At 41.7% G+C, this 27,938-nt stretch overlaps 1 protein-coding gene across 1 annotated transcript; it reads left to right on the top strand.

Annotated features, from left to right (window-relative positions):
* The first annotated feature begins 8,724 nt into the window (after positions 1-8,724).
* On the top strand, positions 8,725-26,486 carry LOC124135578 (very-long-chain enoyl-CoA reductase-like). The gene is made up of 12 exons (XM_046500940.2): positions 8,725-8,814; positions 10,318-10,368; positions 11,763-11,814; positions 12,600-12,644; positions 13,906-14,009; positions 15,360-15,472; positions 17,113-17,218; positions 18,125-18,197; positions 19,635-19,678; positions 20,980-21,037; positions 23,654-23,788; positions 25,943-26,486. Exons 1-12 carry the CDS (start codon positions 8,803-8,805, stop codon positions 26,068-26,070), a joined length of 921 nt encoding a protein of 306 aa, XP_046356896.2. The 5' UTR covers positions 8,725-8,802; the 3' UTR covers positions 26,071-26,486.
* The last annotated feature ends 1,452 nt before the right edge of the window (positions 26,487-27,938 follow it).

The following is a 27,938-nucleotide window of genomic DNA, read 5'->3' as shown; positions in this document are numbered from 1 at the left end:
CATGATTTATATTTGCCGATAAAAAATCCAGATGAACTTGTCAGTGTTTTTGACGTCAAAGCAATATCGACGGAGGTGGTCGTGATTGGTTCATACGCAGACTGTTAAAGATTATGTTACAAAATGAATGACCGTATGGAATGTATATCTTAAAGAAATCTTGATTACATCCATGTAGGTGTCAGTGTCCGTGCCCTTTTATTAGTGATAACAACAACTTCGGGGTAATTGACATCGGACATTTTCACACACGACCATATATGGTCCCGTAGCACTATGAGGGTGTGAAAAGTGAGGGACCATATATGGTCCCGTGGCTCTATGAGGGTGTGAAAAGTGAGGGACAATATATGGTCCAGTGGCACCAAGAGGGTTAACACAGCTCACTCACTAATATAATGTTACCATCATTCTTCAGTGCGTGTCAAATATATAGTTCGCAAAGGGCGTTATTCAAGAAACTAATGAGATATGTTTTTAACATTAGTACATTTATGAAAACAATTCGCACTTTCCTTCGAAACGGCTGGTTCTAATAAAAAATATGTCAAACGGTGCATGCTTGAGACTTATAACGGTCAGTCAGTTTGTTCATTGACCTTTGGTCAGAGGTTACCTTATGAGGCAGTGATATTGGATCCAAAGCATCGCCTTTCATTTCTCCTGTGAACCAGGTAGAGCGTCCGCCCGGAGAGCGGAAGGTCCGGGGTTCGATCCCCGACCGCGTCATACCAAAAGACGTTAAAAGATGGTACTTGCTGTTACCCTGTCTTGCAGTCGGCATTAAGGGGCTAAAAAAGGACTGGTCGGCTCGGAGACAGTATACTGCGGCATGGTATCTCAGTGAGCTAGCACTATAAATCGGCATCAGCCCGGACTAGTATACAAGCAGCCACTCAAACACACACACGTACATGCTCGTCGCTATATAAGTGCAATAATCTTGGACGCGACATTAAACCCCATTTCACCTCACCTCACCTTCTGTGAACCAACTGCTAATTAAGGAGACACAATGTATGGATTACAACGTTTTTATTTTACTGTAATGGCGACGTTTTCTGTATAGATCCTTATACTCAACTTTAAGAAAAGTACATCAAATTGATGTTACCCACGGTTATATATTTACACACCCGGACAGCGGGATGTCCTTATTGAATCTTGCCGTCCCCAGGCCGTACGGATCCGATGCTTTCGTCTCCGTGGGGGTTATTTACAAAACCAGTGCCGTAGCCAGCCAGGGCGGGGGCGGGGCTGAGTAGGGTGGGGGCAGTTGCCCCCCTGGAGAGAAATTTTTTTTCCTTGTGAAAGTTAACTTGAATTAGAAATGAATAATCTTATTTGCCCCCCCCCCCCCCCCCTCCCCCGTCAATAAAAAGTTAACTACGGCCTTGAAAACCCATATACAAAAGTTTACAATGCAATTATTATTCCGATATTACATCAATAACAAATTGAATGCATGAATATTTATGCTTCATATTCGTTAAAAAAATATAATCTAAGAAAAATCAATGCAGTTGCATTTCACTGAAAGAGAGGCTCACAATTTCTCAAACATTTTTTAATTAAACCCCATGTTATGCTTTTACCCACCACGGCGGGATGTCGTCATTGAATCATACCATCTCCAGGGGGCTTAACGTCGTTGCAGTCCTTTAAACATATGAAATGCCATGTGAACCAGTTTATAACGCAAGGATAATTTTGATATTATACAATACAACAATCTCATACGAGTGTCTTTTGACAATATATAAACACTCGTCAATATAACGTTTAAAATCTTAGAACCTGTGATAAAGTTCACTTTTTGAGTAATATATAACGTGGCTGCGGACCCATCAAACACCCTGCTATGAAGTTACGTAATGGTGTTACTTTTCTGTCTGACATAACAAACCGGATCCAGATTCAAACAGAAAAGAAATAACAACCTCAATAGAACAAGCTGGTTTACCCTGGAATGTATCAGGCAATGCCAGTAAAATACATTCGCGAATAAGTGAAGGTGATATCAGGAATCCGTCTCCGTGTTAACTTTGATTCCGCTTTTAACAATTCGGTATTGTGACGTCACGTCATTGTTGTAGAAGATTCCTCGGCGCGCTATGCAAAACAGGCCGTTCTATTCTTAGTCACTTTTACTGAATTATATTAATGATATCGTCTTCATAACATAATGGGGAAGCAAGTACGGAATCGTGAAGCTAGACGGAGCATCCGAGAGCGTGCACGGCAGTTGACGGCGAATATTACTCGCACATTTCTAAGTTGCTTGCCATGTATACGGCGTATTGAGGTAGGTTTACTCCAAAACAAATTGTATGCCAGATGATATCCATAAAATCCTTCCTCTTTGATTATATATTATTTAAAAAACACATAGATGCTACAGTCGTTGAATATTTGATAAATAATTGAATCTGGAGGCTTAAGTCAACATTGTCATTAATTTTGTTTTGCCAAAGGAAACATTGGGCAAAGATTGCACGCAATGTATACGGTTAAACCATATGATTGCGTGTTTGTGTTCAGAAAGGTTTATCTAAATGAAGCGTTCGTAATGACACATACTTTGACTTGAGGACAACATATTGTTTTTATTCGATTGGAGGAAGCAATTCAAGAAAACAAGTATTCTAGTTCCTGTGGCCTTACCTCAAATTATTTACGTCATATACATTCATGTATATGTCAACGCCATTTCGCGTTTCTCTGTTGCATCAAACAGCATTACTCGACCTCAGTTTACTAGACATATCCCGGCCTCAGTGAACTCATATTCCTGAGGCAAGGGAGTTAAGTTGACTTTAAAAATCCAGTTAGCTCCGAACTTTCAAAGTCAGCTTGACTCCCTTGCCTCGGGAAAATGCAGCTAACTAGACAAATCTCGATGACTTGGAGATTTCATTATTTCATTTACGTAGATCTGTCAGAAAGTCGAAGATATGAAGATTGTTATACAAAGGTGGATTTCTTCCTTATTTCCTTTAAATTCCCTCATTAATTAACAAGATCATGTTATTGCAAATGGAGAAAAATATAAAAAATCGTTCAGTCTTGAAAAACATATTATACAGTCATTGAAATATAAACGCCCGTTTTGACTTTAGGGAAAGAACAATGTATCAGTCTATTGTCGCCGACTTTCCTAATTTGTCACCCGTGAAGATCCGGGGTAGAATAGGTCGTCAGCAACCCATGCTTGCCGTAAAAGGCGACTCTGCTTGTCGTAAGAGGCGACTAACGGGATTGGGTGGTCAGGCTCGCTGCCTCGGTTGAAGCATGTCATCGATCCCAATTGCATGGACCGATGCTCATGATATCAATCACTGGATTGTCTGGTCCAGACTCGATTATTTACAGACCGCCGTCATATAGCTGGAATATTGCTGAGTGCGACGTAAAACAACAAACCAACCAACCTAATTTGTGACCCCTATTTTCTGCAGGACTACGAAGAGGCCCCCTATGCGGAGAAATGTCAAGTCGACCAGAAGTGAGTTGAAATGCAATAACACGTTAAGTATCTGTAATTACATGTACATGTCCGTGCTGTGATATGGGACTTCATCGTTCATCCTCGATTATCAGCTGGGAAAGAAATGATCTTGTTCGAATCCGCGACCGTGAACAGAAAAAATATATATTGTATTAGTCTGAAACACGAACATTTATCCCGGTTTTGTATTTGCATAAATACCACGGGGTGTTCTCAATGGAAATTCATAACTCGTGACACCAAGGCAATATCTATACTTCACAGAACTCCCCAACCACCAACAGTGCCAGAAGAAGCAGATCCAAGCCCAACCCATCATGTCCGCCACCACTGCCTAAACCTGAAGGAAGTGTTCCACCCCAAACCAAACGACTACACCTGGTCTAGAAGCCACGGGGCATGTGCGTGTGGGGGCATTGGGTACCACCCAGTTATCAGTTCCTGTTCAGAACTCCAGATTCAGGATAATCAGGATGCCATTCCGGCCCGTTCCAAGTCCGCCACCACACAGGTCAAAGACACCGCCGTGACCTCAGGGGGCTTGCCAGACTGCCGCTATTCCGTGATGGGTAATTTCAACCAGGGAACAGTTGCAGGAATCGTTGGCCCGTAAGTATCACCTAGATATTACTTGTAGTATAGAATATGTAGGGGTGAAGCTTTCTTTAAGAAAAATGAATTTTACCTCGCGAAAAGGTGTATAATTATATATGGACAATCTGAAATCTGTTTGCATTATTTTTATGAAAATAGTTCGGATGAAATTTTGTTGGGTAGAGCCAAGGGCGGATACAAATAGATTTACACGTTTGGATAGATATGTCAAAATTATTTTAAATATTCATTTTATAGTTTCCTGTGACTCTTTTCGACATCAACAATCCTACTTTGTAGCCAATCTCATTAAAATCAGATCTTAGTTCTCGCTACTGTTAAAGAAAGATCTGAGGGCATAACATTGCGGGTCATGTCAGACCGACCTCTCATCTGACCAATCAGAGCATCCCTTATCAGATCATGAAAGTGACAGTTGGAATGCGATTTTTGATCGTGCAACCTCGAAAAATACCACACAGGGTATTCCGAACGACGGTTATGGGCTTTGTGTCTGTATTCATACAATCTAGACCATCTATTAGCCATTCCAGATGTTCTTTTGTTCAGTTTTATATTTTTTTAATCGAGTGTATGTCAAAATATGTTTGGAAGCGTAGTCGCCAGTTTGAAACTCGTGCGTAAAACTACATTAAGCTGCATTCTGACTGGCTTTGTCGACTTCTTGTTAGTCATTCCATTTGGTCGGTCAAAGTTCGCGAAAGGTCGGCCTGACGTGACCCGTAATGAGATGTCCTCAGATCTTTGTTTAGCGGTAGCGAGAACTAAGATCTACTTTTAATGAGATTGACTTTGTGGCGGTCATTCTTTCTGTATGAAACAATTCATCAATCAGAAACTGAGTCAGTCTCTGTTCTTGTCCTAAGCATGTACATCCGCGAGTAAAATCGGTAAGCAACAAATGTCTTCATACAGTATTGTTCTCTTCCAGGGCTGAGAATGCAGGCACACAGTGTACAAGCATGGCATATACCGCTGTTGTGGCAAGTGCCGTCTCCCCTGTGGGAATGTGGTCCAGCTATACACTAGATAGCATCTTACAGCTCGGGGATCAGCTCCATGAACAAATTCTCACAAACATGGGGAACAACGCACCAGAGAGCAGGTATCTGGCTTTCGATGAACTGCCTCGCAAACCAAGAATTGGCATTTACAGATGGCCAGTCAAATGCACGTTCGGACCGGAGCGCCAGGGTGTCATATCGGCAAAGGGAGACCACAATACTGAAATAGAAAGACAATTAAAGGAGACCTTCGAAGAAGGATGCACAGGCTGTCTGATGACCTTTGATGGCATGACTTCGGCTGTGTTGCAGAACAAGAACGAAACCTATTCAGTCTTTGACAGCCATGGACGGAATATCATAGGAGCTATTGACGGCGAGGGTCAGGCTAGCCTGCTGAGGTTCACCAGCCTAACTGATGTAGCGAAGCACGTTTCAGGCCAGGCAAGAGACGTCAGCCTGTATGGGTTGATGGGCGTCAAAGTCAAGCCTAGGGACATGCGCTGAGCAGGATGTCAGCTGTTGTTCCCGGCGTCCAGTACTACAATCACGGACGCAAGCCTCAATCCCAGTCTCCCTGAGTCCAGTCACACCTGCTCCAGTCCGAGAGCTGCCTTGGCCCTTTTGTCATCAGTCCTAGGGGCACCCTGCCATCTACTGCCATCACACATAATGACCCTTTGATGGATATTGCCATCAGACCTAAGGACCCTTTTCTTTGGTAGGGTCTGTTATCAGACCTAAGGACCCTTTGGCACCTACTGCCATCAGACCCAAGGACCCCTTGGTAGTGTCTATCATCCGACTTATGGTCCCCTGTTATCTAGTGCCATCAGACCTAAGGACCTCCCTGTACTGTCTCCCATGAAATCTACCGCCATGATCCTTAGCCTCCATTTTCAAATGGATATCCATACCACGTTGTATTTACAAGCATTTGGTGCAATAAGGAGTCATGTTGTAACTTCTGGTGTTTATGCCATTGTCATCCATGTTTAATACTCAACTGTCTGGAACATGTCGCACCATTGTCATTATAATTTTTATTTAGTGCTACTGAAGCCATCATCAACCATAGTTTGTTGGCACATTAAACTGTGATGTTATTATAGCCAAACTGTCTCTGTACAATACATGTCATCTGAATACCAATATACGCATTGGAATGTTTTAGTCTTTAAAGCTTTATGCGTATTGTGTTCGTACAGTCATAATGATGTTGAAGATACCATTATGACACACGGTGACTTCGTACAATGATATTAAAGCCATGACATGTTGGTAACATTATAAGCTATGATTTCTTGGTGCAATAGTATGCCATGGCGTCTTGTACCATTGTAAGTCACATATTGGTACTATTATTTGGCAAGATGTGTTTAAATGTTTTATTTTGCAACATAACAGCTGCACTTGCAATAGTAGCTAGGTTCATTTGTGTTTATTTGTTTATTCGCTCACTTGAATATGTATTGGTTTGTTTTTATACACAATCTCTTATAAAAAATATTTAATACGTTTTACATAAAGTTAATTCATTTTTCCTTCATTAGAATATATGTATTCATACCAAAAAAAACTAATATCGTTCGTATTATTTTGTAAGATATGTCATATACCTTCTAAATATTTTATTCTTACTACTATATATAATGTATCTGTTGTTTAATAAATACTATATATAATGTATCTGTTGTTTAATAAATACACTATAGTATATCCTTTTGCGAATTTCGAGTGTATCTTTTTAATTTACATAAAATGCATTTCGGCCAGTACACCTACAGTTTCGCCGTGAGACCTCCAGTGTGTTACCGGACGCCCTGTTTGTGTATGGGCGACATACCTATTCGTATCCCTGGGAACAGCAGTTACTGACACGGACACATACTCTTACCATTTAAAAATAAATTGACCGCCTCCGTGGTGCAATGGGTGGAGTGTCTGCCCGGAGAATGGAAGGGTCGCTCACATGTTCGACTTACCTCCCTTACACTTCCAGTGGCGGGTGTTGGCCCTGACCATTAACAATTACGGGTGGCTGAGAATTGGTCTCGGTGTGAAACTGGCACTGGCAGAAGGTCGTTGGATCCGGCGTTTATTCGTGGATTTACGGCTCCACGTAGGACTTCACTGTAAACGCTAGTTTGCTCTTCACGCCGAAGACCCGGGTTCGATTTCCGACATGAGTACAATGTGTTGAGCCCAGTTCGAGTGTGCCCCGCCTTGATATTGCTGGAATATTGCTAAAAGCGGCGTAAAATCATTCTCAACCAACATATCTACATACATACATGCATATACACATAAACGCATGCATGCACGCATGAACGAATACAGCATGGTGTTTTACTAATAAAGTACTAGTTTCCTAGAACATGTTTAAATACAAGAATGCAACTACGGCCAATGTAAACCAAAATATATTCACATCACGTTGTTAATGAAAAAAAAGTGTAATATGCATATCATGGAGGGAGTCATTAAAGTTATTGTGAAATATAATAGTGTACCATTATCAGCTGCTGATGTTAACGAGTGGTCACCAATATAGCCTGGAATGTGTAGTGTGTCTACCTGCACGTAGCCCTTTCCTAGTATGCACACTCATGTTTGATTATTCATTTCAATTTGGAAAAACATTAATTAAAAACTGGCATCATCCTAATTTCAGTAGTCAACAAACAGAGACATCGGGCCGTGGAGAGGAGCTCGAGGATACGCTTAAATAACATCATAAACTGTACCAAAACTTTCCGAAAATATACATAGAGAATCTCACCCGAGCGTCTTTTGATATCAAATATATCAACACGAGTTGATAAAAGTGGAAAAACTCCGAGGCTTGCCGAGCAATAATATTTTCATAAATTATACAACCCCTCAATTTTCTTATTTCCTAAACTATGAGAACCTTCAAGTTCCGCGTTACACATTCATAGCGCTGTTATTTTATCTGATAAAAAAATGGATGAACTAAATATGTGAATATATATATTCATGCATTTATATATAGAATTAACTTTTATTGAAATTTAAAGCCTCGTGCGTGTGGGCTTCTATAGCATTATAGATAGTTTAAAAAATCTTCAAAGTCTTGGAAATGGGCGGTTTAAAATTTTTAATCACAGCTGTACACACACATTTTTTTTATTGACTCCGTGGCATACATGGGTCAATAAAGAAGCACATTTTGTGTGCAACTACGTATTCCTGTGCTTTAATAGAAATTAAAAGGAAAAAATGCCCCATGCAAAAATGGCTCAGACATTTTGGAGAAATAGGCCCCAAATGTTAGTGGAAATTTCTGCAAATTTTGGAAATAAATACATCATGTTTTGGAGAAAATGCCCCCCAACATGGCATTTTTCTCCAAAATGCCATTCTTGCATGGGGCAATTTTCTCCAGCGCCCGAAATGAAACTTTGATGGGCTACAGAGACGCGTACAGTAGCGGACCCTCTCACACAAGGACTTTTATTTCAACATTTCTGTAATTAACTCATTTGAATTGCACTGTGACATATAATGAAAAACAGTTACAATTGAACTGATAACAATAAAGGTAACAGGTTTTTACTGACAGTGAGCGCTGAACCCTGGAAGCGTCATGTACACAGGGGCAGGTAACTCTAAACTACGGTCACTCGACCGGTGTGGGCTGTTACTATCAACATGGTGTTTGAGGTGGGCATGTTTAGATGTGTTTTGTGCAACTGATAGATTAAGCTTTGTCCGAATTATTTGTTTTGCCGTCTTTGAAAAGGTTTATTGTATATTCAAGAGAATGATTAAAACTGCAGTCCGTTTTGTGATTAGCTTTTTCGGGTTTTTGCTTCATAACTCAAGGTGCAAAGTTCATCATTATCACAAGATACATTGCATACTGACGCTATGTGTATTGCTGTGAATGCCCAGTCGCTGATAAATGTAGATATTAGACAATGACATGCCGGTGAATTCTTAAAGGAGATATTTTTATATGGTCACATTCTCACGCTGACCATATGCATTTGTTTATTTACGTGACTTCAACCTTTGAATAATGGTTCTTTTGTGAATTGTCCTAACAGTAAACAGCTTTTGTCACTTATCACTTTATGAGGTAGTGCATATGTCATGAAGTGACTAATAATACTTTTATATATTTATTTTGATGAGCATGGCAACTTAGAACAGGGTGTCGCTATAAGTTTGATATAGACTACCAGCATACAATGGAAAACCTATAGCTATATCATGGGTTTAGTCCATCAAGGACGTCGTACTACTGCAGCATCCAAACTATTAATTTATCTATACCAGAACTTAATAAAGCAATTTATTCAACATACATGTGAAAAACAATCAAATTGACTTACAGGATAGATGAATGCAAGTAGAGGTGGACTTTGTAGTCAAACTATAAGTGTGAGAGGAATCGATCCATGCAAATGGCAGAAAAGATGACCCTATCACACTACAGAGCCGTGTCCAATAGTCTGTGAGGATCTGCTAGAGGTTCTGATCCCATATTAATCACAGTTAGATTCTAGGCCTGAAAACACCTTGCTCATCATGCTCATAGAATGTTTGTTGTTTAACGCTGCACTCAGCAATATTCCAGCTATATGACGGCGGTCTGTAAATAATCGAGTATGGACCAGACAATCCAGTAATTGACATCATGAAAATCGATCTACTCAGTTGGGATACAATGACATGCATGAACCAAGTCAGTGCGCCTGACCTTGGGCCCGATAGTCACCTCTTACAGCAAGCATGGGTTTACAATCTGCATCTGTGCATGACACTGAGTTTTCCCTCCTCATCAAACATTATGTTCTTGATGTCATGTTACGTGTCTACCAAAGAACACCAGGAGAGAGCTACCAAACTGTGGAATATGTAGTTATGTACACACTTTGAATAGATATAGCCACACAAATTACAAAGACACAACCCCCCCTAAAATTTGCCTCGTAATGATAAGAACCTAGAACATTTTCCGTGGGACCAAACACAGTTAATCATACAGATGGAACCAGATGTTGCAACCTGCGTTATTTATTGTATTTGGCTCCATTGAAAATGTTGAACCAATTTCCAACAGTAGATCTATATAACAGCAGGATATCAGTCATGCACTTTGTATGTTCATGGCTATCGTTTGGGATTAAAAGGTTTTCATTTTTGAATTATTTTTTTCAGGTCCGGATTACCGACGCTAGGTCGTCAAAGGTCTTAGCAACCATTGCAACAGTAAGTGGAAGGGTTTTAGTGAGCCTTAGTCTAGCCAGGATGTGCTGGGGTCAAATTCCTGATTTGTCCCAATCTCATTAAAATCAGAACTTAGTTTTCGCTACCGCTAACCAAAGATCTGAGGACATCCCATTACAGGTCACGTAACGACCTTTCGCGAACATTGACCGACCAATGAAATGACTGACAAGAAATCGACATTTGCCAATCAGAAGGCAGCTATCTCGAGCTTTACGGCACTAGTTTCAAACTGGCGACTACGCTTCGAAACATATTTTGACGTATTCTTGATTAAAAAATTTAAAACTGACCAAAACAACATTCTGGAATGGATTATAGATGGCCTAGATTGTATGGATTTAATCATAAAACCCGCAACTGTCGTTCAGAATACCCTGTGTTAAATATTTCGAGGTTGCATGATAAGAAAACATATTCCGACATATACATATACGCGATTAAAAATATAAAACTGAACAAAAGAACATCTGGAATGGCTAATAGATGGTCTAGATTGTCGCTTTCAGGATCTGGTAATCGACGCTCTGATTGGTTGGATGAAAGGTCGTGCTGACGTGACCCGTAATGGGATGTCCTCAGATCTTTGTTTAGCGGTAGTGAGATCTAAGATCTGATTTTAATGAGATTGGATTTGTCCCGATTGTTATCCATGGTTTGTCAGCATGCCCATGCTAGTTGGTTTCACCAAAGTGGTCAAAGTCCACATGTAATACCTGTGTCCCTCAACTCCCTCTGTGGTTAGTGGACATGGTTGTTAGAGCCTTCTGTGTCTGAGTGGAGTGCCCATGTTAAACTGCAGCACGGTGTCTCAGTGGGCTTGCACTATAAACTCAGCATAAATCCAGCAACCAGTTTGACTTTGACTCTGTTCATAGTGGTGTGTTTGTCCGGACCATATCTCTAAAACTTATAGGTACTCTTTCTTGAAACGATGCACACACAAAGACTGATGCCTTTTGCTATTTAGAGATTATATATTTTTTCTGTTTCCATGGCAACAAGTTTGATTTTGACTCTTCAAAGTGTTGTGTTTGTCTGGCTAAAAGTAATAGATATTCCAGGTTGTCAACTTGTGCCTTTTGCTATTTAGGGATTTTTTAGAATTTATTTTCTTTCCATTTCCTGTTCTGAATCCCAATTCCATGGTATAGTTTTAATAGCTCAATAACTACTCTTGTATATGGACTGACAGATAGATAGAAATTCTCTCATCAAGTTGGACTTAAGTAACAGTTATATGATTTATATCAAATTTATGGGGCCAGGGTGATTTGTCATCTTCTTCTCTTGTTACACTTTGATATTCAAAACAAAAAGTTTAGTTTGGGATATTTTATCATGATGAAACATTAGTGATGGTTTCTGTTTTACAGCTATCTCCGAGTTCTACCATTTCTGATGTCAAGAAAGCCTTCCAAAGAATTAGTAAGTACAGACCATGAGGTGAATTTAATTCACAAGCTATAGATTAATATAAGGTCTAGCCGCATTACGAGGGATATAAGTGGTTTTATGTGTCCAGTATTAGGTTTTATACCATGAGCCAGAGGAATGTATAAAACCACATGTACCCCTCCTGATACTGCCATAACAAATTTATCTCGCCATCATGTTTTTACCCTGCCATTGTAAGAGTATTAAAACGAATTCAAATTTAATAGAAAACAGCTGTTCGATTGAGCTGAGGTTAACTTGCGTTATGTCTATGATGCCACATGACTTCATCGACTCAGAGCGGTCAGGTAGCCTAGTGGTTAAAGCGTTAGCTCGTCACGCCGAAGACCCGGGTTCGATTCCCGACATGGGTACAATGTGTGAAGCCCATTTCTGGTGTCCCCCGCTGTGATATTGCTGGAATATTGCTAAAAGCGACGTAAGACCATACTCACTTCACTTCACTTCATTGACTCAAAAAGCGTGTATCTTTTTGCTTCGAAGCGGGGTATAAGGGATTTAATGTCCCCATCAGAAATAACATGCAGCCTGTTTCTTCATGGCAGGGTATAAAGGATTTATTATTCCCAATGAGATACATATTATTTTATCAAGATCATGTGAACCTTTCAGATCTCATCACTCTGACATGGAGGTATGATAATACCTTATATAAAACTAAGTAATTAGATGAAAGTGTTTTGTTTATCAGGTTACTTTGGTCACAGTATACATGGTACGGTAACAATATATAATTCTGTGTTTACTTTCAACAGAATCAAAGTATTACCCTGACAGGCAGTCCTTTCGCACCGAACCAAGTGAGTAAAGCATTAAAATTTGTTCATAAAATAATCAAGAATGTTGATCTTAAGAAGTATATTTTTGTAGACACTTTGTACACATGTTCAGCATGTTTCTTGTTGTGGGGGACCGCCTCCGTGGTCTAGTTGTAGAGCATTCGACCCCCGTCCGCGTCATACCAAAAGACGTTAAAAGATGGTACTTGTTGTTACCCTGTCTGGCGCTCGGCATTAAGGGGCTAAAACAAGGACTGGTCGGCTCGGAGTCAGTATACTGTGTCTGAGTGGGATATTCATGTTAAACTGCGGCATCTCAGTGAGCTAGCACTATAAATCGGCATCAGTCCAGACTAGTACAAGCAGCCACACAAACACATACACGTACATGCACGTCTCTATATAAGTGCAATAATCTTGGACGTGACGTTAAACCCCATTTCACCTCACCTTCTTGCTGTGGGAAATGAAAGTATTAAAAATAAATAAACAAGGCTTCCATTTCTTGTATTTCTTATGTCATATGTTTGATAGTTAAGTGAACATGACATTTGCTATCGTGTGTAAACATAGTATAGCTTTGTTATCCCCCGCCGCGCGAAAGCGCGAAGCGGGGGATATAGTATTCACGACCGTCCGTACGTCCGTACGTCCGTCCGTACGTCCGTACGTCCCACCTGTTTGTTGCCGGATATCTCAAGAACTAAACACTGGATTGTCTTCATGTTTGGAACTATGGTGTATATACAGACACCGCAGACACCAGTCGGTTTTGGTGACCTTGACCCCATTTTCAAGGTCACAGCAGGTAAATCTGCTTTTGGAGTTGGAAAACGGTGTTGCCGCGATATCTCAAGAAGTAATCGCTGGATTGTCTTCATATTTGGAACTATGGTGTATATACAGACACCGCAGACACCAGTCGGTTTTGGTGACCTTGACCCCATTTTCAAGGTCACAGCAGGCAAATCTGCTTTTTGAGTTGGAAAACGGTGTTGCCGCGATATCTCAAGAACTAAACACTGGATTGTTTTCATATTTGGAACTATGGTGTATATACAGACTCCGCAGACACCAGTCGGTTTTGGTGACCTTGACCCCATTTTCAAGGTCACAGCAGGTAAATCTGCTTTTGGAGTTGGAAAACGGTGTTGCCGCGATATCTCAAGAAGTAATCGCTGGATTGTCTTCATATTTGGTACTATGGTGTATATACAGGCGGGGGACATTTCGTCACTTCTGTGACAAATACTTGTTTTAAGTGGAACTGTTTTCATTTCAGGGGGCAAATCATTAAAAGATGACCAAACTTTGGAGAGTCTTGGCATGAAAAGCACTGGAGAACTATTCTTCAAGGATCTAGGGCCCCAAGTAAGCTGGACAACAGTAAGTGCATGACTACAAGACAAAACATTGCATTACATTGGGAGGTGGCTTATTTGGCCTATCTCATTAAAATCAGATCTTAGTTCTCGTTACCGCTACACAAAGATCTGAGGACATCCCATTACGGGTCACGTCAGAATTACCTTTCATCCAACCAATCAAGGTGTCGCTAACCAGATCATGAAAGTGACAGTCGGAATGTGTTTTCTCATCATGCAACCTCGAAAACATTAACACGGGGTATTCCGAACGACAGTTACGGCCTGTATGACTGATTCCGTCAAAATTATCATTTATATCCTGCTTCCGTGGGTCAAACATTTGAACGGAGGAGGCGTTGCACAGTACATGGGAAGTACTGTCATACAATTTCTACCATATATTAGACATTCCAGAATGTTCGTTTGTTCAGTTTTCAAAATTTTAAACGAGAACTGTGCCAACATATTTTTCAAGCGTATTCTGAAATGGAAGTCACCAGGTTGAAACGGGTACCGCAAAGCTCGAGAAAGCTGCTTTCTAATTGGCTGACGTTTGTCATTTCAGTGGTTGGTCAAAGTTCGCGAAAGGTCGGTCTGACGTGACCCGTAATGGGATGTCCTCAGATTTTTGTTTAGCGGCAGCTAGAACTAGATCTGATTTTAATGAGATTGCTTATTTGGCAGAAGTCAGGGGAAGCCAGTTTCCTGGGGACAGGTTGTGTTTGTTTACCTTTTTTTTCTAGCAAGAATATTCTTTTTTAATGTTCCTTTGTTTGTCCAGAGTGAAATGAATGTCTTGTGGCATTGTTTTGTTTTTTCAAGAAAATATTGTTCTCCATTTTGTCCAATGGAGATTTTTTTCATTTTTTAAGTCCAAGTCCTGAAAACTAAATCACTTGGAACTAATCTTAGTCTTCTTTTGTATGTGTAGAGGTGTCAGGAAAGAATAGGTTTCTAGAACCTTGTTGTTCAATGGGAATTAGATGGTCACAATGACTTCTCGTTGTGGGGGTGCAGTACTTGGTTGGGCAATCAGGACTTTAGAAAAACAGGATCGGCTTATCACAATGTGTGATCATGGTGATGTGGCTGATTTTGTGTCAACGGGTCCTGCCATTACTGAAGCAATCAAAACCTGCTTTGCCTGGCCAAACTTGATAATTTACAGGGTGTTGTGATACAGGTGATCTGTAAATCTGGAAATTAATGCGTCTCCAAATTAATACGACTGCTGACCCCTAGCCAAAAATGCGACTCAAAATCAATGGTCATTTTTCGCATTTCATTCACACTCACGTTAATTTCAAGATTTACAGTATTGCTGTCAGCAGTTTGATTCAGCATTCACTCATGTCACTATTACCTGTAGGTATTTCTGACTGAGTACGCTGGTCCACTGGCTATCTACCTCGGGTTCTACACACGGCCTGCCATCATCTACGGAGCTGAGGCTGCACTACAACCAAGGGCATTTGTTGTAGAGTAAGTAGCTGCAGCACTCTTCATGCTTACATCTATGGTGAACCTAAATACAAAACCCATGAAGATCCATGTTACAATTGGTCTTCAGCAACCCATATTTGTCGTAATAGGTTCCGAACTAGTTTACTTACCTTAGCTGTGCCAGCATCAGCTGAGCATAGGTTTGAATCCCACATTCGCTCTGATACTGACCTAATTATACTACTCAACATTTGGACCTTTGAAGATCCGGATTAGAATAGGTCTTCAGCAACCCATGCTTGGTTGGCCACTATGCTTGTCGTAAGAGGCGACTAACAGGATCAGGTGATCAGGCTTGCTGACTTGGTTGATGCATGTCATTATATCCAAATTGTGTAAATTGATGTTCATGATGTCAATCACTAGATTGTCTGGTGCAGACTTGATTATGTACAGACATCTGTCATATAATTAGAATATTGCTGAGTGCTGCGTTAAACAAGCATCAAACAGAAAAGCAGTTATTGCAGCATGTATTTTGTAGCTATGGGGACATTTATCTGAACAACAAGATGCAGTGTTTTATATATACTACACAAAACAAGTTAAGGGACACCCACAATTGGAAGGCTGTGTGGTGCAATCCCATCCAGCCATCAACTGTAGTCATATGAAAAACTCAGGTGTTCTTTAACGTCTTAAATATACGTCTAGTATATGTCACTTCTTATTATTGTGACCGCCTCCGTGGTCTAGGGATAGAGCATCAGTCTGGAGAGTGAAAGGTCCAGGGTTCGATCCCCAGGCATGTCATACCAAAAGACGTTAATTGATGGCCTGCCAGGCACTCGGCATTCGGCATTAAGGGGCTAAAACATGGACTGGTTGGCTCGAAGTCAGTATACTGTGGGGTATTCATGTTAAACTGGCATGCCATGATGGTATCTCAGTGGGCTAGCACTATAAAATCGGCATTAATCCAGACTAGACACACACACACACACACACACTTGTGCATGCTCGTCGCTGTATAAGTGCAATAATCTTGGACACGCGGTTAAACCCCATTTCACCCCAGCTCTTTGTATTGTCTTAAACACGTAAATGTTGAACAGAAAGGAGGAACATGCATGTTGTAATCTTTGATAAGAGGGCACTCCCAACACAGGTATTTGCTAAAAAAAGATTGTTAAAAGCATCACAAACTTACATATTCTAGCAACCAGTCACCACACTTCACTCATTCATAGGGGGCACGGGTGGCCCAGTCGTCTAAGGCGTCGCGATTCGCTGTGCAGAGTTGCGTCCCTTGGGCACACCAGAAACCTATGATTGTTGGGTTCGAATCCCAGTTCGCCCCGATTATGTTTCTAGGTTTGTCAGCACCATACCCGTGCTCGTGGTTTTCACCAAAGTGGTAAACGTCTAAGACCTGCATCACTTGGGGCTTTCCTCCCACATTAAGCTGACACGCCGCGATATAACTGTAATACTATTAAAAGCGGCGTAAAACCTCACTCACTCACTCACTCACAGGGAATGTTGCTATGTGACTTGGGGATTCAGTTTGCACATAACATTTACATCACATTCAGCAGTGGTTCAGAGGGAGGGTGGATGCTTCAGACATGAAATTAGCCAGTCCACCATTCCCAAGCTTGTGGTTTATGTACTTCCAGTGTTGCTGCAGCTTGTTGGACATTCCACTACGCCAAACGGCTCTTTGAGACGGTCTTCATACACAGGTTCTCTCACGCCACCATGCCCATCTTCAACATCTTCAAGGTCAGTCATGTACATCTTGTTAATATGTGGATACGAAACTTGCCCTCAAATAAGAAACTTGCCCTCAAATACAAAACGGCCCCCCAAATACGAAACTGCCCCTTAGGCTATATGAATGACTTTACGGCAACCATCTTGGTTTTGCTTTAGGCTGGCAGTTGAGTTACAACATGTATAGTGTTGGCTGATGAATATAAGTGTATATATGAAGAACCTGTGTCTGTCTACTTTAACGCATCTTCCTGAGGCAAGGGAGTTAACTGACTATGTAAGTTCAGTTTCCACCCTCGCCGAACTAGGCTGGAATTTTGAAGTTATGGTTTGGATGGACTAATGAGTCTATACATAGTCCTATTAAAATTCGTAATGAAATTGACATCCAGTTTGGAAACTGCGGTGCAGATTTCATTTGATTGCAGGATTTGCAAAGCATATGAACCGTCAAGTCAGCATTGACAGATATTTTCCAAATCTTTTAAAGTTTATAATCAATCTGCTCACAGGATTTGACGTGTTTGATGCACTTCGCATGGACATAACTCATAATAGCCACTAGTGGTGCTACGATTGAGCCACGAAGTTCCATCCTTGTTCGGCAAGGGTGGAGACTGGACCTTTTTTAGTCAGTTAACTCCCTTACCTCGGGGAGATGTCATGTATCCCTTCAACTCTCATTGATACAGATATCAGTCTCCAAATATGTGATTCTGGCAATAACAAAATGCAAGAATATCTTGGTATTTTTTAGTTTCTATAGGTGTGAAAAATAGAAATTCTAAAAGAATTCTGCTGAAATTGCTTCAACGCAGGAGTTGTTTCTGAGAACCAAGAAAAGGTTTCTTCAAAGATCTGTTATTAGCATTTTCTATTAACTTGTATTCATGGGTAATAAAACATTCCTTTCAGAACTCCATCTACTACTGGGGCTTTGCTGCGTTTGTCGCCTACTTTGTGAACCACCCCCTCTACACCCCCCCAGGTTTGTAGAGAGACTTGAGATGGCTGAGCAAACGTTGAATGATTTGTCGAACATCTTGAGTCAGTGTCTTCTGTTCTTCGTTTCACACACATAAAAGATTAAACATCCTGAACTTTTTATGAAGTGATGAATAGTTGGGTGACTTAACATAATCGTTGTATTAAACGCCCTGCTCCAGTGTGACTAACTTCTTGACTAGTCTATAAGGCTTAAAAAAAATAGAAGAATTGGTTCTCAGGCATTGACTTTTGAAAATATAGTGCGGGCAGGTGTTCTTTTTTTTTCTTTTTTTTCCAGTCATTACCAAATAAATAGTTGTGTACCATCAACCTGGGAAAAAGGACCTCCCCACATTAACAATAAAAAAACCTCCTTTTGCCGCCATGTGTTAAATTGTTTATAAGTGTCAGGATTTTTTAATTTTGGGAAAATGAAAATAAAAACGAATCATGCGGTAGACTTTATGATGATGCGGGCAGTGCCTGAGAACCAAGACTATTGATTTTTTTTAGCCCAAATAATCATGATAACAGTACCCTAATAAGACCGAAAATTGACATGACAGTCTTGACATTTTCTTGTGCATTAGTTTTTGTACAGAAAACAGCAGTGTAGAAAGGGTATATAATTACCTGCCAGCTATTATGGAAAAAAGTTTAGGTTCATCAACGATTGAACTAACTTTGTTCACTACCGTTAGATCTCTGAAAACAAATATAACTGGTGTATGTTATGGAAGTGCCCCTTGGCCAATTTTCCAAGAGCTCAGAGTGCTTATAACAGAGAATATGGCAACTCAAATCTGTTTTGGGGTAACCATATACTAGACTGTTTCTAGAATGTGTCATGAGTCAAGAACTAGAGAGTATTACTATATTATACCACTCAACTGAAGTTAAGCACCCGATTCTTCCATATTACTATACAGGCCCGCTTACTTGGTTGATGCATGTCGTCAATCCCAATTGCGTGGATCGATGCTCATGATGTCAGTTACTGGATTGTCTGGTCCTGACTTAACTGTAGTAATATGAATACAGAATGAAGGATGATAATATACAATATAATTCATCTCAGAATAGGCCTTCAGCAACCCATGCTTGCCCTAAAAGGCGACTATGCTTGTTGTAAGAGGCGACTAACGGGATTGGGTGGTCAGGCTCGCTGACTTGGTTGAAGCATGTCGTCGATCCCAGTTGCGTGGATCGATGCTCATGATGTCAGTTACTGGATTGTCTGGTCAAGACTCCATTATTTACAGACCCCTGTCATATAGGTGGAATATTGCTGAGTACAGCGTTAAACAACAAACTCACTCACTCATATTACTATACTAAATCTATCATGGTTTAACTATAGTAATATGAAGGAATCAGATGTTCTTCAACTTCTTTTGAGTAGTAAGTGTTTAACTACTGTACTGTTAACTTTTGTCAGTGTATGGAGATCTGCAGATCTATGGTGGACTTGCTGCATTTGCTGTAAGTATGAAATACTGAAACGTATAAGACTGAACACTAATGCAATAGTGCACCATATTATCAAACACAACCATGCCATACACAGTCTGTGTAATTAGGTATCGGTGACCTGTTTAACACTTGTCCTTACCCTGCCAGGTGCTCGCACACATCGCTACATGAGTGCAAGAATCTTTAATGCAACGTTAAACCCTGTTTCTCCTCACCTCACCTCACCTCACCTCACCTCACCTCACCTCACCTCACCTCACCTCCATCATTCACATCTTTGCTTCTTCATCCAGTTCTTGGGGCGGTCGGGTAGCCTCATGGTTAAAGCGTTCGCTCGTCACGCCGAAGACCTGGGTTCGATTCCCGACATGGGTACAATGTGTGAAGCCCATTTCTGGTGTCCCCCGCCGTGATATTGCTGGAATATTGCTAAGAGGCGTAAAACCATACTCACTCACTCATCCAGTTCTTAGAGCACATATGTCATTGACCATCATGGAAAATTGACTGGTTTAGGTATGACTTGTCCATCTTCCCGAGGCAGGGAGTTAACTGACTATAAAAGTCCAGTTTCCCTTGCCAAACTGGGCTGGTACATGTATTATGGAGTTACAGTTTGGTTGGACTAACGAGTCTATGTATAGTCCAATCAAAATCGCACACTGAAATCGAAATCCGGCTCGTAAACTGTCGTGCAGATTTCGGTGGATTGCAGGATTTGCAAAGCATGTGCACCGCCATCTCGTTGTAAACAGATATTTTCCAAATCTTTCCATGTTTTTAATCAAGGTGCACACATGATTTGATCACATTTCACGATGTAAGGCCCATTCTATCACAATAGAGATCTTGATTATCGATAGGATCGTCTTGACAAGGCGCCGCCATTTTGTTTGAAGCAAATGCAAGTGATACGAGAGGTGGAATCTGATTGGTCCACAGGAGAGGCATAGAAGGGTGGCGCTAAGATCAAGCCCAGGTATTCCAGCCTAGTTAGGCAAGGGTGGAAACTGGACTTTTAAAGTCAGTTAACTCTCTTGCCTCTGGAAGATGGACTTGTCACATTTGTAAACTCACACGCTATAAAATTTTGTTAACACACATTTTGAAAGGAACATACAAGTTTTTTTAAATCCTGGCTGAAGTACTGTAGGTAGCAAAATGTTTGCATATTCTGATCTCTGATATGATTAATGTGTCAGCAGACAAAAACGCAATTCTGTTATATATGCCTTTAACAGTGCAAAAATACAGAATACCTGTGCTGCATGTGTTTTGAATGTACACAGTTGACATGTTTGATATTTCAGTTTGCTGAGCTGGGCAACCTGTCAATCCACCTTGCCCTCCGGAACCTCCGCCCTGCAGGTAGGTATTCAGGTCATGATAGATGATAGACTCACAACCCATGCTCGATCCTAGCACTTACCTTAGCTGTGCCAGGATCAGCTGAGCATAGGTTTGAATCCCACATTCGCTCTGATACTTACCTCATTATACTACTCAACATTTGGACCTTTGAAGATCCGGATTAGAATAGGTCTTCAGCAACCCATGCTTGCTTGGCGACTATGCTTGTCGTAAGAGGCGACTAACAGGATCGGGTGGTCAGGCTCACTGACTTGGTTGATGCATGTCAGAGTATCCCAGTTGCGTGGATCGATGCTCATGTTGTCAATCACTGGAATGTCTGGTCCAGACTCGATTATTTACAGACCACCGTCATATAGCTGGAATATTGCTGAGTGCTGCGTTAAACAACAAACAAACATTCTATGAGCAAGACGCTGACAGGCCTAAAATCTAACTGTGATTAATATGGGATCAGAACCTCTAGCAGATCCTCACCAGACCATTGGACACGGCTCTGTAGTGTGATATGGGTCATCTTTACTGCCACTTACATGGATCGATTCCTCTCACACTTATAGTTTGACTACAAAATCCACCTCTACTTGCATTGATCCATCCTGTAAATCTATCAGCGTTAAATGACAACAAACAAACAAACAAACAAACAACTCAACATTTGGGAAGGACACACCTTTGACTAAACATGACTATTTTGGTCCTTAGCAAATATTGATTAGCATGTAAGTTTATCACTCTGGACTTTCCTCTCGCATTAAGCTGACATGCTGTGACTGTCGACTATCCTCTCGCAATACGCTGACATGCGGTGACTCTCAACTTTCCTCACGCATTAAGCTGACATGCTGTGACTCTCGACTTTCCTCTCGCAATAAGCTGACATGCGGTGACTCTCGACTTTCCTCTCGCAATAAGCTGACATGCTGTGACTCTCGACTTTCCTCTGGCATTAAGCTGACATGCTGTGACTCTCGAATTTCCTCTCGCAATAAGCTGACATGCGGTGACTGTCGACTATCCTCTCGCAATAAGCTGACATGCTGTGACTCTCGACTTTCCTCTCGCATTAAGCTGACATGCGGTGACTCTCGACTTTCCTCTCGCATTAAGCTGACATGCGGTGACTCTCGACTTTCCTCTCGCAATAAGCTGACATGCTGTGACTGTCGACTATCCTCTCGCAATAAGCTGACATGCTGTGACTCTCGACTTTCCTCTAGCAATAAGCTGACATGCGGTGACTCTCAACTTTCCTCTCGCAATAAGCTGACATGCTGTGACTCTCGACTTTCCTCTCGCATTAAGCTGACATGCGGTGACTGTCGACTATCCTCTCGCAATAAGCTGACATGCGGTGACTCTCAACTTTCCTCTCGCATTGAGCTGACATGCTGTGACTCTCGACTTTCCACTCGCATTAAGCTGACATGCTGTGACTCTCGACTTTCCTCTCGCAATAAGCTGACATGCGGTGACTCTCAACTTTCCTCTCGCATTAAGCTGACATGCTGTGACTGTCGACTTTCCTCTCGCATTAAGCTGACATGCTGTGACTCTCGACTTTCCTCTCGCATTAAGCTGACATGCGGTGACTCTCGACTTTCCTCTCGCATTAAGCTGACATGCTGTGACTCTCGACTTTCCTCTCGCATTAAGCTGACATGCTGTGACTCTCGACTTTCCTCTCGCATTAAGTTGACATGCTGTGACTCTCGACTTTCCACTCGCATTAAGCTGACATGCGGTGACTCTCGACTTTCCTCTCGCAGTAAGCTGACATGCGGTGACTCTCGACTTTCCTCTCGCATTAAGCTGACATGCGGTGACTCTCGACTTTCCTCTCACATTAAGCTGACATGCGGTGACTCTCAACTTTCCTCTCGCATTAAGCTGACATGCTGTGACTCTCGACTTTCCTCTCGCATTAAGCTGACATGCGGTGACTCTCGACTTTCCTCTCGCATTAAGCTGACATGCTGTGACTCTCGACTTTCCTCTCGCATTAAGCTGACATGCGGTGACTCTCAACTTTCCTCTCGCATTAAGCTGACATGCTGTGACTCTCGACTTTCCTCTCGCATTAAGCTGACATGCGGTGACTCTCGACTTTCCTCTCGCAATAAGCTGACATGCTGTGACTCTCGACTTTCCTCTCGCATTAAGCTGACATGCGGTGACTCTCAACTTTCCTCTCGCATTAAGCTGACATGCTGTGACTCTCGACTTTCCTCTCGCATTAAGCTGACATGCTGTGACTCTCGACTTTCCTCTCGCATTAAGCTGACATGCGGTGATGTGAATGAAATACTGCTCAATGTGTCATAGCTCACTCACTAATGAGTACAGCCACTTTGTGTTGAATAGGAAGGAAAGGTGCATGGTAAGGATTTGAGTATCATACTCAAAAGAATGAAGTGTTGTGCTCCAGTAAGCTCCGACCACGTTAGCAAACATTAGCATATTGAGTGAAATGGGAACAAAACAATCTGTGTCTTTAGTCTCAAGTCCAAAGCCTGAAAACAAAAGATGCTGTAGTTTTCTGCAGTGTTAATAAAATGTATCCTTACTTGATATACTTGTGACCCATGGTATGAATGTACTTTCTAATTCCAGGGTCCAAAGTGAGAAGAATTCCGTACCCAACGGCCAACCCGTTCACATGGCTGTTTGGGTTTGTGTCTTGTCCCAACTACACATACGAGACGATGGCCTGGGTCGGTTTTACTGTCATGACACAGTGTCTGCCAGGTAGGTTGTACACTCACACTGACAGGTCACGTGTCTCCCCTCATGAACTGTGTCTGTCAGGTAGGTCACAGTGACATGACACAGTCAGGTAGGTCACAGTGACATGACACAGTCAGGTAGGTCACAGTGACATGACACAGTCAGGTAGGTCACAGTGACATGACACAGTATCTATCAAGTAGGTCACAGTGACAGTATTAGCAAGGATCAGTTGGCAAGGCTTGTGGATTTCACCAAGTGCAGTAAAATGATTAAGGGGTCCACTCTCCATTACTTGGTCTCTTGCCATACAGGGCTTGTTGAAGTGAAATAATTAGAACAAAACATGCACACTACAAGAAATGAAGTATTAACTGTCCCAGGTTATTTACGTGTGTAACATCCAATGGAAATTCACAGGAGACAGCTAACACATAGTTCCTCTTTCTTTGTACGTATTGAACAGTTATATGTGTGAGACTGTCCCAATGTGTGAGACTGTCCCAATGTGTGTGAGACTGTCCCAATGTGTGAGACTGTCGCAATGTGTGTGAGACTGTCCCAATGTGTGTGAGACTGTCCCAATGTGTGTGAGACTGTCCCAATGTGTGAGACTGTCGCAATGTGTGTGAGACTGTCGCAATGTGTGTGAGACTGTCGCAATGTGTGTGAGACTGTCGCAATGTGTGTGAGACTGTCCCAATGTGTGAGACTGTCCCAATGTGTGTGAGACTGTCCCAATGTGTGTCAGGCTGTCCCAATGTGTGTCAGACTGTCCCAATGTGTGTCAGACTGTCCCAATGTGTGTCAGACTGTCCCAATGTGTGTCAGACTGTCCCAATGTGTGACAGACTGTCCCAATGTGTGTGAGACTGTCCCAATGTGTGTGAGACTGTCGCAATGTGTGTCAGACTGTCCCAATGTGTGTCAGACTGTCCCAATGTGTGTCAGACTGTCCCAATGTGTGTGAGACTGTCCCAATGTGTGTCAGACTGTCCCATTGTGTGTCAGACTGTCCCAATGTGTGTCAGACTATCGCAATGTGTGTGAGACTGTCCCAATGTGTGTGAGACTGTCCCAATGTGTGAGACTGTCGCAATGTGTGTGAGACTGTCGCAATGTGTGTGAGACTGTCCCAATGTGTGAGACTGTCCCAATGTGAGACTGTCCCAATGTGTGAGACTGTCGCAATGTGTGTGAGACTGTCCCAATGTGTGAGACTGTCCCAATGTGTGTGAGACTGTCCCAATGTGTGTGAGACTGTCCCAATGTGTGAGACTGTCCCAATGTGTGTGAGACTGTCCCAATGTGTGTGAGACTGTCCCAATGTGTGTCAGGCTGTCCCAATGTGTGTGAGACTGTCCCAATGTGTCAGACTGTCCCAATGTGTGTCAGACTGTCCCAATGTGTGTGAGACTGTCCCAATGTGTGACAGACTGTCCCAATGTGTGTGAGACTGTCCCAATGTGTGTGAGACTGTCGCAATGTGTGTGAGACTGTCGCAATGTGTGTGAGACTGTCCCAATGTGTGTCAGACTGTCCCAATGTGTGTCAGACTGTCCCAATGTGTGTGAGACTGTCCCATTGTGTGTCAGACTGTCCCAATGTGTGTCAGACTGTCCCAATGTGTGTCAGACTGTCCCAATGTGTGTCAGACTGTCCCAATGTGTGTCAGACTGTCCCAATGTGTGTCAGACTGTCCCAATGTGTGTGAGACTGTCCCAATGTGTGTGAGACTGTCCCAATGTGTGTCAGACTGTCCCAATGTGTGTCAGACTGTCCCAATGTGTGTCAGACTGTCCCAATGTGTCAGACTGTCCCAATGTGTGTCAGACTGTCCCAATGTGTGTCAGACTGTCCCAATCACAAGTGGAGTCATCAACTCATTCTATATCTATTGCTGAACAAAGTCACGTTAAGTATTCCACGACACGAACAACTAAGGATGTCCTCTTCAATTATTCGTGACAATGTGTTGACATATGAAATTCTTTTGGCTGATTCAGACAGCAAAACAATGGAACAATCAACTAGCCAATCAGTGTCAAGCATAAATAAGATGCTCTGTGTAGCTTACCGAAGATAATTTTGCCAATACCCATCCCCCTCTTGGTGATGTTCCTGTATGACAGCATGTTGTGATAATACAAATATTGAAATATTATGCAATTTCAGCGGGTCTGTTCACCCTGGCTGGGTTCTACCAGATGACTATGTGGGCGTTCGGCAAACATCGAAACTACCGCAAGGATTTCAAGGACTATCCACGGGGAAGAAAACCAATTCTCCCCTTCCTTTTGTAGATAGTCGGCTCAACTTTCATTGCACATTTATCACAAACATATCTCATCACTAACCAAGCATAAAGGAAGGATGTTCACGTGTCACTTTTAGTTGGATATCAGTTCAGATTTTTCTGTGCAGTAAATATCCTTGAGCCAACTTGCATTGAATTGCAAAAAAATAGAATTAATCTCCTATGATATTAGATAATATTAGTTATACATCTAAAAGAATGTAGACTTGAATTACTTTTTAATGTCTTGAGAGTGGGATGTTAGAACATCATCTCTTTCTTTGTTTATATGGATCAAAATATGTGACAGATTTCTAGATGAAATCTCGCCATCCATGTCTGTTCTGTTTTAGATGTGTCATAACCCTGACCGCATTTTTACTTTGTATATCTTGTGTTGTGAAATAAAATCTTGCTCTCATCTGCACAAGTTATTCTGATGTCTGTTGAGTGCTGTGAACCCTATTATGAAGGTGAATTTACAATAGTTATAACATTTGACCCTGTAGAGATTCCTGGTGAGAGTAGATCCCCAAGCAACCTATGCTCATATATCAATCACTGGTTTGTCTGATCTCGACTTGATTATGTACAGGGTGCTGTGATATCACAGGAATAGTGTGTTATACAACAACCAATCTTTGTTTGTGGGGCTAAATCAGCAACTAGATGTACATCCTCCCAAGGCAAGAGAGTTAACTGACTTTAAAAGTCCAGTTCCCACCCTTGCCGAACTAGGCTGGAATTCCTCGGCTCGATCGTAGTGCCACCAGTGGTTATTACGAGTTATGTCTCTTCTAAGCCTCTCCTATGGACTATTCAAATTCCACCTCTCGTATCACTTGCATTTGCTTCAAACAAAATGGTGGCACCCAGTCAGGACGATCTGATCAAAACTCAAGATCTATATTGTGATAACACGGGCCTTACACCGCGAAGTGCATCAAATCACGTGATCACCTTGATTAAAAACATGAAAAGATTTGTAAAATATCTGTTGACAACGAGTTTGCGGTACATATGCTTTGCAAATCCTGCAATCACCGAAATCTGAACGACAGTTTACAAACCGGATTTCGATTTCGTTGCGCGATTTTGATTTGACTATGCATAGACTCGTTAGTCCAGCCAAAATGTAACTCCATAATACCAGCCTAGTTCGGCAAGGGTGGAAACTGGACTTTTATAGTCAGTTAACTCACTTGCCTCGGGAAGATGCTAGATGTATGGAAGTTGAAGGATTACCAGATATCACAATAAGGCTAAAAATGTTTTGGTTCTCGGGAACTGCCCGCATCATCATGAAATCTGCTGCACGTTCTGTTTTTATTTCTATTTTTTTTTGCGATCCAATATAGCATTCAGTTACTTCCCTTTAATGCGCACTGCTTTACTGTGCATCCCGTGTTATGGTCATGGCGGCAATGGGAGTTTTTTATGCTTCTTTATGTAGGGAGGCCCTTTCCCAGGTTGATGTACACAACTGTTTATTTGGAAAGTTTTGATAATTACTATCCTGGACACAAGGACGAATCCATCACTGAGTTACATTTATTGCAGTTTTGACATAAACAAATGTCAACAAATGTTTGGTGCTTGTCGACCGCTGTCGGGCAGCATGGATTTGTTGTATAATGTGTGTTATATTACACTGCATACTGTTTGACCCATAGACGTATTACTAAAGCCGTTTCTATACTCTGTAGACAAGTCATATATCTTTAACTAGGCAAGAAAGACCCAGCCAGGGCAGAGCACTGTTGTAAAATAACTGTCTTTTCTTACATAGGATTCAATACTGATTTTGCAGCATAGCTAGAAAAAAATGAAATGCTCTGATCCAGTGGGTGTTCATTAGGGTCACATGTAGTACAG

The sequence above is a fragment of the Haliotis rufescens genome, unplaced genomic scaffold (assembly GCF_023055435.1).
Source record: "Haliotis rufescens isolate VD_foot unplaced genomic scaffold, xgHalRufe1.0.p SCAF_2, whole genome shotgun sequence".
NCBI lineage: Eukaryota > Metazoa > Mollusca > Gastropoda > Lepetellida > Haliotidae > Haliotis > Haliotis rufescens.
This window is presented reverse-complemented; position numbering and strand designations above follow the sequence as displayed.